Here is a 19,366-nt window from a genome sequence, read left to right as displayed (position 1 = left end):
ATGACAAATTTGAATTTGCCTTTTATACCTTCATGTAACACATACTCACTGCACACAACTCCCCCACTACACAGTGCATAGATTATGCGGTGTCGTACAAACTTTAGTAAATAAAATCTTGGAAAGAAATTGTCAAAAATATGATATATATGCAAAAGTCTCCCCGCTGAAGTTTCAAGATGATCGTAATCCATGCATTCATAAATATGTTCAGTCGGTGGCCGATCTAGAGCAGTCGGGTGGTGGGGGGGGGGGGGGGTATGAAAAAATAAGAAAATTTTCGTAGGGTACCACCTGTTTTTGTAATCTTTTTGTTGGCCATTATTTGAATTGAATAATGCAATGTACATTTCTGTTGAACTGTTTGTTGCTCTCTAATTTATGACACAGGCGAGTATTCATGGACAAGAAAGATTTCCTACTGGATGCAGCACTTGGTCAGCCCTATGGGACAGTGTGGGAAGTCAGGAACAATGATGTAGTCCAAATTGATCATAGCGTCCTCCAGGCAGAACAAGTTGATTCAGGTATGTACATTTATGTTAGGGACCGTTCACAAACACTTGTTAGGGGGGGTCTGATGCAAAACAATTTCATCGCAAAAAATTTTCGCGCCCCCCTTTTGAGACCTCAAATTTACCTCAATTTCAGCCCCCCCCTTTTGACATGAAAATTATGGGTCAACCCCATAGAAAAGCATATAAACTCAATTTTCCTAGGAGAATTTGAGGTTATTTTTTTTAGCCCCCCCCTTTAGGAGGGTCAAACATTTAAGCCCCCCCCTTTTTTGTATCAGGTCCCCCCAACAAGTGTTTGTGAATGGTCCCTTAGCAACCCTGGGAGAGAAATTGGGCTATTCCAGTTAAAATCCATACGGTACACCCAGTATAGAAGACATGATCTTGGTCTTCCACACAGGTAGTGTGCATTTCAAAAGGGGTTGCCTGAATGGGTGACACCATTTGAAATCTACATACTGTGTGTGTGAAAGGTCTTGTCTTCCTTCTAAAGGGAATGTGTGAATTTCTACTGAAATAGCCCAGTAGTGAAATGTGATTTACATTTATCATACTTAAGGGGGCACTACACCCCTGCCCAATTTTGTGCCTATTTTTGCATTTATCTCAAAAATTATAGCGCATTGATGACAAGTAAGATATGTATATTATAGGGGCAAGGACTGCAACTACTGCACTGGAAATTTTATTTCAGCACAGACAACAGTTGTGGAGTTACAGTCACAAATGAAGGAAAACCAAAATTTGATCAATAAATCAATAACTACTTGCCTTGAGTTGCTGAATTTTCAGTGCAGTAGTTGTAGTCCTTGCCCCTGTAATATACGTATCTTACTTGTCACCAATGCGCTATAATTTTTGAGAAAAATGCAAAAATGGGCACAAAATTGGCCAAGGGTGTAGTACCCCCCTTAAACAGCTCTTCCACAGAATTCTCAAATTGGGTAGGTTAGGCTATATGCAATGCATTTATGTGGTAATGTTCATTTTCACCTCAAAGGAAAACAAAATGTATGCATTTTGTTGTAAGCTGTTCTTATTGAGGACATTTTGTCTCAAAAGAAAAGAAAAAATCATACATTTTGTACACAATATGCACATGTGTATGTCAACAAGAGCTAGGTGGAATGTGTAAATTATTTATTTATTGCATTTTCTGCCCTTTTCACACATTTTCAGAATCTCAAATTTGGGTAAAAAAGGGCAATTCACAAATTGGTGAGTTATAAAGACTATGCATAGTATTGCATACTTTTATTAGCCTTAAATAAGCTGAATTTTATACTTGATAAGCGATTCTCATGCATGCTCAGTGTTTAAAAAAAACAATGTCGCTTTTGCAAGTTGAAGCAAGTTGAAGCGAGTGATGTTGTTTGACCCGTGAATACATCAACCAATCATTTTCAATCAACTGGATCTATTATTTTGCTCATTTATTTACCTTTCTCGATTATCAACTTTAGGTGATGAATTGATTCGAAGCAATAATTATTGACAGCAATGGATGTTCTAAAAATGTATTTTGTGGTATTTTAATGCAATATTTTAATTGTTGTCTGCAATCGCTATCGCCGAGGTCAGTATAAATGCAAAAGCGACGAGCGATGCATTGCAGAATTCAGTATAATCAATAACACAATACTGTGAAGTATCTCAACCACAGCATGTGGTGTTTTGTTTGTTTGTTTTTGAACAAGATATGAGTAAAAATGGTGTGTTTTTTTATCTGTAAGTCACATATCGCTTAGCATATGAAATATTTTTATGCACAAATGAAATGTTGAAACTTGTACTGAAGCTGAATATTTCTGTGTTTTGTCAATTTTCTGCATGCTTGCAGCAAGTGGAGGAGATAATCGTAACATTGTGGACGATTCTAGCACACAGAAGCTGAGTCGAGAGGACATCTCGTCATTGAAGGAAAGTGGCCATTCTGGAGAGGTAATTCACATTCACAATTATGTTTTGGATTCACCCAAATTTGGTTCAAACTCCAAAATCTAGCGGCATTTAAGGATTGGTCAGTGACTTATTTTCGGGTGCATGATCAAAGCCTTATTTTAACTGTCAAGTGTGAAATAAGCTACATATACTTTAAAAGTTAAACATCCTGGACAACCAGAAAATAATCGGATGTATTTGACCTGCTGTAGCTATCTACTTGTCTATAATGTGTACTGGGTATGGATCCAGGTCAATATTGCTTCTAATAAAATTAAGATATTTTTGAAAACTTGATGGCCAATGCTGTGTTTACACAAAGGCCGTATGTCAGGATTTTGGCCCAGTAAATATGAAATTTGGCTCACAAGAATGTGCAATTCTGTATTGCAAATAGTCCATTTGGGCAAATTTTGGGACAAATTGGGAAAAATGCTTTATTTGGCGCAGCTGATTTCCAGAGAGAGTAAACACAGGTTATATGTAATTATTGCTGCACTAGTAAATATAATTTGAGTTTGTCCCTAACCCAAATTCCATATGAAAATATTATATAATATAATTTTACATCATATTTAACTTTTTAAATTACAGAGCATTATAGAGCAGCTAGTGGAGAATAGTGCCTCTTTCAAAGACAAAAATGTATATTCTCAAGCCAAATACAGAAAGAAGAAAAGAGAAAAGTAAGTTGTAATTTGTTCTTTGGAGAGAAGTATAACCAGTGTGTACATTCATTTAAGAGGACCGGGGCATGTAGAGGATGTCACTATTTGGGAGTCAATGATTCAAATCCCAAAAGTTAGCCTGCCATTGGCTTGTTCATGGAGTTTTGCTGCTCTTAGTTAAGTTTCAGTTGCTGGTCAACATTACTGAGATCTTTTGTTGATCATGGAGATACATGATCAGCCTTCGTTTATTTTGGCCCCCACACATATGTGGGGCTTATGTTATCATCCAGATGGTTGCCTGTTTCTTTGTTTGTTTGGTTGCCTGGTTGTCCGGGGGAAGCAAATTCATTAATCCACTCTGCAGCTCCAACGCAGTACCCGATCAACTTCATTATTATGTTTTCAGGGTTATTAGAAGTTCAGAAAGCCTAATAATGATAATATTGGATGGCTTATTTCGCATGATACCATAACATATCGGATTCGTCATACAAATATTTGAACTCGCCGTTGGCTCTTCCGATATTTTTATGACTCATCCGATATGTTATGGTATCATGCTCAGCCATCCAATATTATATCAAACTTGGTTTGGTGATCGGATATGGTGGTCTGGTGTGCTGTATAGTTTTGTGTCATGTTATTTGCATATTTATGAATATTAAGGAGCTTATTTGCATATATTGCCTACATTTTCATTAATCCATTCTGCAGCTTAAACGTGATAACCGATCAACTTCTAACTTGGTATTATGATAGTATATAGTGGCCTAATGTGCTGTATAGTTCTGTGGCATGTTATTTGCATATTTATGAATGTTAATGAGCTTATTTGCATATTGCATATTACTTATATTCCCAAACCTTTGTTATTTACACACCTTTGTGTGGGGGCCACCTTAATTACAAACCGCATAATTCTAGTTTGGTGGGTGTTAGTACTTGCTGCAGCATCATCGCCCAACTGTGAATGTGGTGAAATTCATACGATGGAGTACATATCAATGCCTGTCCGATCTACAAGTCCCCACATGGTGCTCCTGGACTTCAAGAGCTTGATGAAGACACCATCAGCTGGCTGTGCAGGAAGCTACATGTACCTGTCTAGCTATGATCTACCTGATGGACCTTTATACATGCAAGAAGAAGAAGAGTACTTCAGTTAGGGGCTTGATGTGCTGTTGTATATTCAGGTACTGCCTTTTGAGGAGAACGAGAGCAATCACTCTCTACTGCTCTCCTTACATCTGATATAAGAGAGTGATTTATAGCTCTCCTTAGTTGATCATTCTCTCCTTACATTCTATTGCAAATGCTCTAAACAGCTCTCCGTGAAGGCTCCAGAAGAGCTATTTAATGATCTCCTGCAAATTTCAAATGACAGTATATTCTGTCATTCTATGCAGATGACCTACTCACTTGAGTCTTCTTGAAACCACAAAAACTAAATGTAACTTACCTTGTTTTATCTTTCTTTTTTTTATTAGACATCTGACCAGATTTCAGATTTTGCGACCTAGCACCAGGCTGTTATGCGACATGTATTGGAACAGGGCTCCATCAAAAATTATGTGAGTGTTTGTTTCTAATTAATAGTTCATGAAGTGGTACTGTGTTCTTCCATAATTTTCATTTCGTATTGGCCTGTTGGCTATAGTTTATTCAGCTCACAATTGGTAAAAAATATTTGTTTTTGTTACTGCGCACATTGCATAAATTTACATTAGTGCACCCCAGGCACTCATTACTCAATGTGCATCTAAAGTTTGTTCGGCTTATATAAGGTGGACATTATTCAGTTTTTGTTACTGCACGCGTCAATAAAGTCCCAACTCACGCTCGCGTAAATTCACATAAGCGTGCGCCAGTCACACATTACAAGACGCACAACTAGCGTAAGCACTGCGCACAACTGCATGCATGCCATTCCATATCAATACACAGTGTATTGAGACTTATTTTTTCCGCCTTATATAAACCAAACACACTTTAGCATAAGTGCTGCTCTCAACTGTGTGCTTACCAATGCACAATGTTATGAGTCTCATTCGTCAGAACAAACTATATTGAGAGTTGTAAATGTATTTGGCAAGTTGAATCATGGCTGCTAACTGCGGCCTGGGCATCAAGTTGTAAATTGACCCATATCACATTATGCACACGATTATATGTGATATTATCAACGCAAACCCCAAGTTACAGATAGTTCCTAAAACAGACAAATGAATTTGAGCACATTTTGTTTTTGGAAATAACTCAATATTAATATTAGAGCCATAAGACACATTTCTGTTGATCATGTCACATTTATTGTGCACTCAGCAAATTGGCAAAGTCATTAGAAATGAGTGCAAAATTGCTTGTGGAAATCTGAAAGGGTTGTGAGGCTTGGTGAGCACGTAGACTTAAAGTTATTTTAAGTGGACCATAACTGCATAGATTTGCTCCATAGATTCACAAATATTTACCATTATTATTATTAGACTTGCATTAGTATCAATACAAATCAGTGCAGGAAAGTGGAAATTAAGTAGTATTTGAAAGTGGTTCATTTATTAATGGTTTACTGTTTGTCGGTGTCTTGAGTGAAGGTGGTACTGCACCTGTTGATAAATTTAGACTATTTTTGCATTTTCTCAAGAAATAATAACACACTGGTAACAAAAGTTATGTATATTATAGGGGCAAGGAATCAGTTACTACACTGGAATTTCAGTGACTCAAGACAAGCGGTACGTTATTTATGATACGAAAAGAGGTACCCCGATATACCTCATTTCTTAACATGTATAATGAACCACTTGTCTTGAATCACTGAAATTTCAGTGAAGTAATTGGATTCCTTGCCCCTATAATATACATAACTTTTGTTACCAGTGTTTAGTTATTTTTTAAGAAAAATGCAAAATTTATATTCAATTTACCACTTGAACCCTTTCCCATCATTATATCATTCTTTGTAGTCAGCTGAGAGCAGACACACTGGCTCAGATTTTGACAGCAGCTAACATACAGTCCACCAGCAAAGTGATGCTTGTAGAATCCACACAGGGACTTGTACTAGGAGCTATGATGGAGAGAATGGCAGGTATGATATAACTGATTAACAAAAGCACAGGGGTGTGAACTCAACTAAAGGTGCATATTCTGGATAGTCAACATTAACATGATTAAGGGGTTTATTTTCTGGACACGTGACCAATGCGTATCAATGTGAGTGTAACCTCGAGCCTGATCCCTAACCGAAAATAGGGACCCATATCTAAGGATTTTTAGGAAATAAGGACCCAGATCTAAGGATTTGAGCTTGAAAATAGTAAAAGCAACATGTTTTCCTGCACGTTTTTCACTCATAGCATGGAAAATCTAAAAGGGAGTAACTTATTTTGTATCAAAGGAGGAATGTTTCCTATTCAAATACATTGGTAGACCACCTGCTGTGCTCGGGGTTACATTCCATAATGCTTATATGTCTGCCACCATGGGTGTCACATGTCCAGAAAATTTTGCCAAGAAAATTTACACATTAATCTTGACTTCTTGGGGGGGGGGAGCACAACATTTTGGGAGGGGTGTTGATTTCCCTACAAAAATTGAGGCTTCTGAACTAATATTTTGAAACTTTTTTGTCTTGTGAACTGAAATCCATTACCGCAACACATACAACCTTTACATGTGAGTGGCCCTCAGGGACAGGTAGGAATCAAATAAAGGATATAAAAGGTACACTAGAACAAGTGATGAAAATCACTGTGCACCTGAATTGACAACTAAAGGGTCAAAACTGATCAATCGGCAGCACTTGGAATTGAAAAATCGGCAAATATAATTATTTCGAAGTTAGTTTATTTGGTACAAAATTTTATGTTACAATATTATGATGAAGTGTTGAGAGGGGACTTATTTCTTGTGATATGTTTATTTCCGTATTTCTCTGCAGGTCAAGGCACCATTGTCCAATTCCACTCTGAGGACAAACCCGTTCGTCTTGCAGTCGATGCTTATAACTTCCCACAGTCGTACCAAGATACTGTGCACTCACTTGTATTAGGAAATGTAGGTAGACTTTTTAAAGAAATCAACTGTACAGAAAGCCCAAAAGCTCAAGAAAGTACAGAGGTTGAGAAGTCGCAAGTACAAATCACAGAGAAGATGGACACTGAATCAGGTGACACTAAACAGACTTTACAACAAGGTGCAACTTGTACTGAGCAGAGTGCAGACTTACAAGAAGAGAGGAAAGCTAGTGATGACATGCAGAAGGACGAAAGTAAAACTGAAGTTGGCAGCAGTACTGAAAGTGCACAATCAGCTAAAGTGAAGGATCAGGAAGAGAGTGCTATGGAAATAACCTCAAGAGAAGAGAGTGGTACAGAGAAGAAGCAGGGAAAGGGTAAACGCAAGATAGAAACGGTAAGTGTGTAAATGTGTCAGTTAGAAGTTTGAAACCAATTGGCCTTTTCAGTAAATCCCATATTTCCTTAGACCTGAGATGTCTTCAGCATGATGTCAAATTTTTTACATTGCAAGTCAGCGTGACATCAAATGATGACATCTGGGGTGTAAGGAATGATTTACCGAAAAGGTGAATTACAGTCCCGTGTTACGGCAAAATGAGCCAAAATCATGTGACAGATTGTTATTGATTATCTTATCAATTTAGCAAGCTGAAGCTCATCAATACAAAGAAGTCAGATAGGAACAGTTCAAATGCAGTTGCATCCAATCAGGTGGATGTGAGTTCATAAGGGCAATGTTGGGGATTATAGGTCACAATCGATGGGGAGAGATGAGGTCCGACCAGGTCCGACCAAGTCTCCTACACAGGTTATGCTCCCTGTGGAGGGGCGGAACCAAACTGGCTGATGTGGAGACTAAGCCAGTTTGCGTCGGTCTGATACTCGTCTTTGACCATGCACAGATCTGGCTGGTCAGGAAGATATTTAATATCCCGAATTTATAATATGCGTACCAGTTCCATCTATAACCGATTTGCTAGAGAATATTTGTTACCATGTTTTATAAATTTGTATTAATCGTATAATAAAATGTGGCCAAATGTATATTTGTGTACATAGTGTGTGGATCCACTCTTCTACGGACTTGGCTACTAAGCATGTCTGGAAGGATATGGTGGTATGCTGACCTGGGTCAATATGTTCTGGGCATATGAGGTCCGACCAATTGCCTACGACCTTGTGTGCGATCATGTGTGACAGGCAATTCCCGATAATAATAGAAGTTCCCTGATCCAATCTTGGGTTATGGCCCAAATAGGGTAGCCTTCATGTAATGGTGGAGTTAAAGGTCAAGATACTGAGGGTGAAGGTCATTTGAGGTCAACTTGTAAAATAGGCCCGGGAATGTTGGCAATGGTCAGCATTTAAGGGTTATTCACAGCGCTTGAATTTAAACATGGCTTCCTGTCACAACCACCAAAGTTGTGCTCAGTCACGTTTCCTGCATTGATTTGAATCATATTTTTCGTAGTATTGTCACGCCTGAAGATGTTGAGCTCCAGAAAGTTCAAGTAACGGCAAATCCAAATGGATCGTGGCATGCAGTTGTATATATTTGTAAAGCTCATAAACATAAAAAACTTTCTGTGCAAAGCATTACATGTCACATTGTATTTTGCAGAAAAAAAAAAATATTGACCAACTGAAAGGTGTTGGCACCTAAAGAGCAAGTTCAGGGTCTTAGCTAGAAATTGAGGGTTGCCCGTCATTCGAATGAATAAAATTGCCTGTCCTAATTTGACCTTTAAAACATTTACCAGACTTCTATAGCCCATTGGGGGTTCAAAGAGTTCAAATATGTGTTGATATGGCCTTGTTCTACAAATTGGGCCTACTAAAAAGGGCAATTAGCTTCTCAAAACATACAATTTATAATATAGCATCTGTCAAAGGCATTAATTTTGCCCGTCCCAGGAGCAAACTGGCCGTCTAAAATGACAGCCAGACTGGTGGCTACAACCCTGGATAAAAGGGTTGGAATGAAATTAGTACTGTTTTGCAAATGAGCCCCCGTTCCCCCCGATCAATGTTGAATCTTGACATTTTGTTCATGTGCGCTCAGTAGTACCCAACATTGATTGGTGGGGCAGGGGGAGGTATTGGGGGTGAGGGTAATGTTTAGACTTGACACTCAAGAAAGTGCCATTTCATCACTCTAGAAATAACGAAAATATGGCCATTACAAGGTGCACATTATATTTTTCATTCCAACCTATTTTGTCTAGCATTGTAGCTAAGACCCTGAGCAAGTTAACTATTTTTTTAGCCTAATGGGTGTGTTTACCACCCATATAACCAAACAACCTTTTTGAGACTGCTGTCCCATTCAAATTTGCCACATCCATCCACTCATTATTTCCTTCCTTATATTGTTGCCTCTTTGCAGCCAGAACAAAAAGAAGCTAAGCTTGAAAGACAACAACAACGACAAGAAGCGTTTGTTAAAGTGAAGGAAATATTGCAACAAAAAAATATGGATGCGTAAGTACATTACATTGAATTTCTTATCATCTAGATTCTAGAGGCACGATGGACTGTGTTGAATTTTTTTTCAGGTGAAATTGCATTTAAGAATTTTATGAAGATCCTCATTCCTAATGACGTCGCATTCATATTGGTGAAAAGTGTGTTAATTTAAAATGGATGTCATTTGTTATTCATTAATTCATTATTTTCTTAAACAAAACCATATGCAGTCATCAACCTTATTCATAAACAGATGTTTTAATAACGGCTTTTTACCAGTTTTACATCCCAAAATTAACGCATGAAATAATTACACATCAATGACCTAATCATAGAATTAAAACCAGAGAACCCCTACTCAACCACCATCTTGATACATGAATGGGGCAAAAATTATGCACCTGAAACTAATCAGTGGTTGTGTGTGATACTACTCACACACTGAATATCAGCTGCTATTGGTTCATTTGCCTCATGATTATTGTGGCCGGCCATCCTAATTCAATACTTTGTCCCAAAGCCCTTCCCAAATTAAAAACCTAATGCGGATTTTTTTAAGGATTTTTTTTCTTAAATTTTTTTTCAATCTATGGGACAAGCTTTTTGACAAGCTCACCTTTTCGTCTCACAAGGAAGTTTCACTGCGGTCAAGATGAAGAATTTTATGTGTGACAATGTCAGACGTGAGATTTTTTTGTGATGGATTTGGAAAAACAAGATATTCCTGAAAAAAATTGGTGTCAGTTCCAATTTACAATGTAATTATTATTTGAATGTAATGTTAAAGAGAAGTTATGCACTGCAGCACTGACAAGAACATTTAGTGGTAGTTCATTTATCATTAAATAAGCCTAATTATACACTTACATAGGCCTACGTGTTTTGGCGCAACATCAGCCTTCTATTCTTCAAATTTTTTCACAGGACGAAGATGGCGATTCTATCATTCGATATTATCAAGACAGAGATTGCGTCTGACGTCATCTGTCAAAACAAACTTGTTTGTTTACAAGTGTCGTGATGATGACTTGCTGAACGCGGCGGTATAAGCGGGCGCCTTATTGTTAATTTTGCACCTTCAAACATACAAACCATCTCAAAAGTTAGGTCTTTATAGTAGGAAACTTTCTTTCGCGAAGGCACCATGTCAACAATGCCTAGAAAAGTAGCTTTTTGCCATGTAAAAGTACGTCATTTTTCGCCATTTTCTGCTATCAGCATGGAAGCAGGTCGATTCGGACCCAAACCAATTCGGCCATATATGCCAATTTGGTCCCAAGCTAAGTCAGCCACAAACCAATTCGATATTGACCAAAGGGATAAACGATTTAATATGTTAATGAATATATGTGACCGTCCACCACGAAACAGCTGTAAAGTCGGCTTGCGGTCAATTTTGTTTTATTTCGTGTTTAGAAAATGTATATCATAAGCTTTAAAATGAAAAATCATTTGACTCCAAACGATATCCAAAAGTTAAAAAAAAGAGGGTTAAGTGCACAACGTACAAAAAAGTGACTATATCTCATTAACCAATGATCCTACAGATATGCGACCACTGACTTTTTGTTCCTTATGACCAGAGGAAAAGTTCGACATATGGCACGACTCTCTAGGATATTTGGTTAAAAAGATAGAGGGTTAAGTGCACAAATTTTTTTAAAAAGTGGCTATATCTCATTAACCAATGATCCTACAGATATGCGACCACTGACTTTTTTGTTCCTTATGACCAGAGGAAAAGTTCTACATATGGCACGACTCTCTAGGATATTTGGTTAAAAAGATAGAGGGTTAAGTGCACAAAATTGACTTTTTTTGTTCCTTATGACCAAGGGAAAAGTTGACATATCGTACGACTCTGTAGGAAATGATGTAGAGTTAAGTGCACAAAGTACAATAAGTGTAATCTCATTAACCAATGATCGTACAGATTAGCACTACTTTCGGGCTCTGTTGCTTTTATATACTATCCAGAGAGGTTGCGTCAGCAAGCGCTTCGGTTGAACGCCTTGCGCTACTTGCTAAGTCCGTGAGGGCCACAAACTGCAGCTACGTACAGATACGCGACCGCTGACTTTTTTTGTTCTTTATAACCAGAGGAAAAGTTCAACATTTCGCACAACTCTTTAGGATATTTGGTTAAAAAGATTTGTGACCGAATGCAAGACATCAAGGCATCTAAATATACAGATTTGGTGTAAAAACAACGGTTATGGAGAAAATCACGAAAAAGTTAAATTTGGCCAACTTTTTTTGTACATCAATTATACAGGGTTCGAATTAGCATGTGGGCGAATTGGTTTGGGACTGAATTGACGATTCGTGGCAACTAGATTCTGTGCACGCGCACGGCTATGCTCCAGATAATTGTATTCAAATAGACAATCTAGTACATCAGCTGTGGTCCGTTTTGTTGCTGCAAATAGTATTGATATCGATATTGATATTTTTACAAATCATGTGATCTTTCAATATGATTCGAATTGTCACATGATCGTCAAACCTGTATTAGAAGGTGTCAGTTCTCAGGAACTGACACAAAAATAAAGCAGTGGAAAAAAACCTGAAATTTACTCAATCCAGCGGGTATAATGCGCAAAAAGCCACCAATTTTACTAAAGTGTGGAGGGGGGGCTTTGAGATGAACTACGGTATTAAATTAAGATGTCCTAAAAATGTCAAGGAATAATATATATTATATACAGTTTAATATGCAATATAGAAGTATTATCGTATATCGTAGACTTCATACCAGTAAATTATGCACCCCTAACTAATCAGTGGGTGTGCGCCATACTATTCACACCCAAAATATCAGTTGCTATTGGTTCATTTGCCTCATGATTATTTTATTTAATAATACATAATGTAGGAGTATATCATACCAGTGAAGTTCATAAGCTCAATCATTATCTAAATATTTCCACCTTTTTCATCTTTTACAGACTTGTAATAGTGAGTAGATTTCAGCCCAGTCCTATTCTGATGGCACTTATCGAGCTGTTGGCTCTTTCCAGACCATTTGTGGTCTACTGCTCCAACAAAGAGGTATGCAAAACAACTTACATTTTCACAAGGGTAGTCTATGGACCTTTTTCCTGGATGTCATCAATCAATCGATATTGGGTCTAGCATAATCCTCCACACCCAACAGCAAAATACCTTGCTGGTAATGTGATCAATGTTATGTGATGCACTGCACCAGTGAGAAACCCCTGTGGCACGAGCGAGGTCGGTGATCATGTGTGTGAAATCTTTATTCATTTTCTCTCCTTTTTGGTTCCTTCTCTGCCTTCCGATAGCAAAAAAAAAACGTTTTAGGGTTAAACAGTTGTTAAACAGTTGGAAGAAGTCAAAACCGAAGAGAAAAGAAGCAGTGCAGCATGTTTATCACATATTTGCATGAACCCCAGGAAACCATGTGTGTTGTAACTTGTTGTTTACATCTGGACCCAATATTGACCCAATATGGAAGTGACACCACAGGAAAGTGGTCCTTAGTTTGGCATTTCTTGGAAAATGCATACATATCGACTGCTAAGTGCCAGAAGTGGGTAAGTGCAATTACAGCAATAGCTGCCATGTGATGTGTAGCTGCCATGTGTAGACGAGTACAATATACTTTGTATAAATTGCCAAATGTTTACATGGCAGCTATTGCTCTTACCCACTTCTGGCACTGAGCAGTCGATATATTGGATTGTACATTGAAGAATAAAAAATAAAGTATACATAGCATGCATTTCATGTACACTAACAGAATTCAAAATGCACCAAAATCATTAACGTCAATGCGCATTTCATTAGGTGCAACTTCAAATCGCATGCATTCACTCAAAGTGCTGGCATACACAAGCACTTGCTTAAAGATGCCGCATAGATGTGCGTGCGAAACAGATGCCTCAACGCATTGACGTCACTGGCTTGCCAAGATGAAAAATAGTATTGTGGCTCTTATCAAGACCTTGATTGATATACACTAGGCACAAAAAGAAACTCATCAGTTATAGTCATCCTTACTGTTCAACAACCTGATAATTTTGGATTATTCTGAAATATACATTTTGTTAATTGGACTTTGCTTTCTCATTTGACACCCTGTTCGTGAAAATCGAGCAAGAATTGACCAAGATATAAGCCTCCAAACCCTCAAACCCAAAAATCAAAAGTTGCAATTTTAGCGATTCACTTGTGTTTGTTACATTGTGTGCTTTATTGATTGGCCCGTTGTGCTTGTGTGCAATACAACTACGTTCCCATTGAAAATCGTTGAAATTGCAACTTTTGATTTTGGGGTTTGACAGTTTGGAGGCGCATATCTTGGTCAATTCTTGTTCGATTTTCACAAACAGGGTATCAAATGAGAAAGCAAAGTCTAATTAACAAAATGTTTATTTTAGAATAATCCAAAATTATCAGATTATTGAACAGCAAGGATGACTATAACTGACGAGTTTCTTTTTGTGCCTGGTGTAGTCCTCAGGTTGCATAAGATGCCATGAATCATGGTAGCTCAAGACATTGCATACACCATTTAACATTTATATTATGGGATACAGCTCTGTATAATAGACCCTATCAAATACTATGTCACTCATCCTTATTTAAAAGGAGTCTCAGGCAATCATCACATTGTGCCTTATATGTTAGAAAAATAATTATCAAGCATGAATCACATGGTTTTATTTAAAACAAACTTATAATGACCATAAAAACGAATAAAAACAGTCCGATTTCAACACGCGATATTCAAAATTCCCACGCATAAATTGTCTAATATATAAGTGCAATGACGTAAAGGTTATTTGTGCTCAATTGTCATCAGCCTTCGTTGCATTACTGGGACGTCATTGCACTCGATAATTTTGGCGCCCGGGAATTTTGAATATCGCGGGTTGAGAGATGGATGTTTTTATTCGTTTTTATGGTCACTATGAGTTTGCTTTAAATAAAACCTTGTGATTCATGCTTGATAATTATTTTTCGTGCATTTAAGGCATAATGTTGTGATTGCCGGAGACTTCCTTTAAATAAAATATTCTGCCCTCCGTAAGGTACCACAGGGCAATTCACATGATAGAACAATAAAACAGGTGATAAGTATGAATGGTTGTGGAATCAAACTAGAGAGACCTGCCCCTCTGTCACTTAGAACCAACATGTTTGCCATATCAATTGTTGTACCATTTTGAGTTTATTCGATTGGGTCTATTATAGGTGCCATATCCTATTATCCAAATTTGACATGTAGAATTCTGTGTTGGCAGAGTTTCTATATGTAGATTGTTCATCAAATCAGGCATGTAATGCAAATAAATCAAGCTTTGAAAGTTTGATGCCTTACCAAAGTTTGAGTAACATCGGAGACTTCCTTTAAATAAAATATTCTGCCCTCCGTAAGGTACCACAGGGCAATTCACATGATAGAACAATAAAACAGGTGATAAGTATGAATGGTTGTGGAATCAAACTAGAGAGACCTGCCCCTCTGTCACTTAGAACCAACATGTTTGCCATATCAATTGTTGTACCATTTTGAGTTTATTCGATTGGGTCTATTATAGGTGCCATATCCTATTATCCAAATTTGACATGTAGAATTCTGTGTTGGCAGAGTTTCTATATGTAGATTGTTCATCAAATCAGGCATGTAATGCAAATAAATCAAGCTTTGAAAGTTTGATGCCTTACCAAAGTTTGATTGCCGGAGACTTCCTTTAAATAAAATATTCTGCCCTCCGTAAGGTACCACAGGGCAATTCACATGATAGAACAATAAAACAGGTGATAAGTATGAATGGTTGTGGAATCAAACTAGAGAGACCTGCCCCTCTGTCACTTAGAACCAACATGTTTGCCATATCAATTGTTGTACCATTTTGAGTTTATTCGATTGGGTCTATTATAGGTGCCATATCCTATTATCCAAATTTGACATGTAGAATTCTGTGTTGGCAGAGTTTCTATATGTAGATTGTTCATCAAATCAGGCATGTAATGCAAATAAATCAAGCTTTGAAAGTTTGATGCCTTACCAAAGGAGTTAACTGAACTGTTAAAGATATTATCTTTGTGATCTAACACAATACCACAATATTGGTAAAAAGGCATCATTGTTATATTTTTAATGATGCCTTTAGGCAACAACAAAAAAGCACCCAACCCAGATTTTGCATAATTTGGGAGATTTATTTTTTAATTTTGTTAAAATACGTAAAATCAGCAGTTTGTACATTTTCAAAATATATTTGTAAAAAAATCACAGAATTTTTGTGTGATTTGTCAAGTTTTCGGGTGGTGATATTTGAGGGTCAATGTAAGAGGAAAAAATCCTGACCACTTGAAAAGTCTGTCAGCCTGTGAAACAGGGTTTGTTAAACAGGTTTTTCTTTTTCGTTGCCTTGAGTTAATATCAATATACAGACCACAAAAGAATTATTAAGGTACCTGTTTTGTTCACCCTTGTATATCCTGCACAAAGATAAATATGTTAAAATTAAAACAGGCAGCCAATACCTGTACCCTTTAGCTCTGATTTAAGACCTCATTTGTTAAAATTAAAAAAATTGGTTGAGAATGAAAGAAACGGTGAAAACCCCAGGAAGTAACAAAATCAAAAGTTGCACTTTTATGTTCTAATCAATGCAAAGCACAGTGGTAGTTTTTAATGTACTAATCAATGGAAAGTATGGCGCTTAGGTCACTTGTTCAAGAACACTTTGTGCACAAATCAATAAGGCATGCAGTTGAGCAAACTGCAACTTATGAATTGGCATCTTCCTTGGGTTTTTGGATTGTTGTGTCTGTGTTGTATTTCTTGAACAATTTCAATGAATAATGCATTTTATCCAAACTAAAAGATGCAGCTATTGGCTGCTGGTTCTAATTGTGATATATCTGTGTTTGTTCAGGATATACAAGGGTAAGGGCTCATGTTGAAATTCCCTTACACAGGAAGGTGTGCTCCATCCTGCAGCTTTCCTGTGCTAGCCTTCTTTTGTTAAAATCCTGGGCAGGGTGTATCACTGATGCATATAATCCATCCGTTTATGACCGAGATTTCCTGAGGCGCGCGCTTTATAGAGAGGGGAATCCTGCCTTCTTTCTGTGTGAAAACGTGGTAGGGTATTTCAATATGAGCCCTAAAATTTAAGGAAAATGGAATTCTTTAAAACTTGTGTATAACATAAAAATATTGCCCCCTTCAAGCATTCATGCAAAAAGAACATGTAAATGTGACTAATTCCTTTATTCATGATAATCATGTAATTAAATGAACCTATTTTTCTCATTAACATGTTGAAGTTAGGAGTTTCAAATCAGTATATTTCTGAAGATATCAGCAAAACACTGTTGAATTAGTCTCACATGGTTACCACAGTCAGTACTAATAATTCAACAGTTTTTTGATGATATGATATCTTCGGTAATATACCGATTTGGAATGCCAAATTTCAATATGTTAGTGAGAAAATTGGATCTTTCATTTGTTATAAAAATCTGCCTTTTGATGTGGTTTGACGGGGTAAAGAGGGGAATGAGGCTGTCAATCAGATCACCTACCTTTAACTGGTACCTTAATTGTTTTGCGTTGTGTAGTTACTAGATGTACTACCGATTAGAATTTTAAATGGGAGATTTGCACATGGTACACGCACATTAAATCACCGACTTTTATTTATTTATTTTTATTTATTAATAGGACACATCATGATTCAAAACCTCATCCGCCAACTTACTCCAAAAAAATTTAATCCGTTTTGTCATTAATGTTGTTATAATAAATAATGTGTAGACAATATAATTATTTGAGTAAACAATAAAAGACTTCTTTTATTCTTAAATATTTGCAGCCGCTGATGGAGTGTTACTTGAAGTTGAGGGAGAGAGGAGGAGCAATCAGTTTGAGAATAACAGAAACGTGGCTCAGAAACTATCAGGTATGTGGTAGGTTTCTAACATAAAATTACACTGATTATCTTGATGTTGAGTGATGAGGTAGTGAATGGTGGTCAATGTAAAGGGTTTGTTAAGGGGGTACTACACCCCTCGATAATTTTGTGTCTATTTTTGCATTTTTCTCAAAAACTAATTACACAGTGGTAACAAAAGTTATGTATATTATAGGGGCAGGGAATCCAATTACTGCACTGGCAATTCAGTGACCCAAGACAAACGGTTTGTTATTTATGATAAGAAATAGGGTACCGCTAGGATGTATCTCGTTTCCTATCATACAATGAACCGCTTGTCTTGAGTCACTGAAATTTCAGTGTAGTAATTGGATTCCTTGCTAATAATATACACAACTTTATTACCAGTGTGTTATTATTTTTGAGAAAATGCAAAATAGTCACAAATTTACCACAGGGGTGTAGTACCCCCTTAAGGGGACAGACAGGGTCACTCTAAGTGGGACTTTTTTGTACATTGTTTTGCATCTTTAAAACTTTTAAAGTAAGGCAAAAAATAACAAGTAGCATCGTCTAAAAGAGCAGTGCATGCAGTGCAGTTTCTTCATTTTTTATATTTTAAATACAAAAACTGCAATGCGCACCATAATCTGTTTGTCGCTAGCATATTAGTTAACCCAGTGATTATAAACATTTTCATTGCTTTCTGGTTGCTTCTGCTGATCATGTAATTATTTCTAGCCCGGTTTTCTGATTTTAATGATTTTTGAGCACAAATGTAAACAAAAAAATGTGATGCACAAAAAATGGCACCATAACATCTTACCCTAAAATTCCAAATCAATAATAACTGCATATTTATGTTATGAAGAAACAAAACTAGTTACTGTTTTATCAAATTTTAGAATTTTTCTTTTTCTTTTAAAAATATGGATCAAAAACGATCAAAATTAGACTTTCTTTCAATTTTGACCAAAATAGTGGATATTTTAAGGTATAAAATTTGTATACGGTCCTAATTCCAAAAGTTTAAGAAAACTAAACTGACTAGTTTTGTGTCTTTAGAACATAAGTATGCAGTTTTCATCAATATGGAAATTTAAGGTAAGTCGTTATATGGTAGACCAAAAAATGGCATCTTTCTCAAAAACTGTTCATTTTGTCAGTAATCTGCTATGCTTGCTTGTTGGATTCCTTGCATTATTTCCTTTCTGAAAATGTATACTTTTCAGGGGGTACTACACCCCTCGATAAATTTCTCAAAAACTAATAACACATTGGTAACAAAAGTTATGCATATTATAGGGGCAAGGAATCCAATTACTACACTGGAATTTCAGTGACCCAAGACAAGCGGTTTGTTATATGATAAGAAATAAGGTACTGCTAGGATGTACCTCATTTCCTATCATATATACTGAACCACTTGTCTTGAGTCACTGAGTCATTGAGTGTAGTAATTGGATTCCTTGCCCCAATAATATACATAACTTTTGTTACCAGTGTGTTATTTATTTTTTGAGAAAAATACAAAAATACTCACAAATTTACCACAGGGGTGTAGTCCCGGGGTGTACTCAGTACAAATGGCCATACGGGGACGTGCCGCAAACATGGGTCACATTTTCGGCCGCTTGGTATATCAATGACCCCTTATTTTTTCTGTTTTTGTGGTATACGCATGGGTAGTAAGTTGAAATTGGTATTGAAATGGGGTCTAAATCACATTTTGGTATATCAATTTCAATGGGTCGAAAATCTTTAAACTAGCATGAATTTCACGAAAATAAATTGTGTGATCGTGTCCAAATAAGATACATCGCTATCCAAATAAG

The 19,366-nt window shown here is 36.8% G+C and overlaps 1 protein-coding gene across 1 annotated transcript in view; it reads left to right on the top strand.

Annotated features, from left to right (window-relative positions):
* The window catches only part of LOC140153073 (tRNA (adenine(58)-N(1))-methyltransferase non-catalytic subunit TRM6-like), an 80,488-nt gene that overhangs the window by 8,076 nt on the left and 53,046 nt on the right, over positions 1-19,366 (top strand). Inside the window, exons 2-10 of the mRNA XM_072175686.1 lie at positions 391-527; positions 2,359-2,459; positions 3,054-3,145; positions 4,618-4,701; positions 6,094-6,218; positions 7,071-7,543; positions 9,536-9,630; positions 12,564-12,666; positions 17,472-17,558. Of these exons, the coding sequence (XP_072031787.1) occupies positions 391-527; positions 2,359-2,459; positions 3,054-3,145; positions 4,618-4,701; positions 6,094-6,218; positions 7,071-7,543; positions 9,536-9,630; positions 12,564-12,666; positions 17,472-17,558 (1,297 nt within the window). The remainder of the gene's footprint in view (positions 1-390; positions 528-2,358; positions 2,460-3,053; positions 3,146-4,617; positions 4,702-6,093; positions 6,219-7,070; positions 7,544-9,535; positions 9,631-12,563; positions 12,667-17,471; positions 17,559-19,366) is intronic.

This window comes from Amphiura filiformis, chromosome 5 (genome assembly GCF_039555335.1).
Source record: "Amphiura filiformis chromosome 5, Afil_fr2py, whole genome shotgun sequence".
NCBI classification, from domain to species: domain Eukaryota; kingdom Metazoa; phylum Echinodermata; class Ophiuroidea; order Amphilepidida; family Amphiuridae; genus Amphiura; species Amphiura filiformis.
Note: the sequence above shows the minus strand (reverse complement) of the source record. Positions and strands in the feature narration are given on the sequence as shown.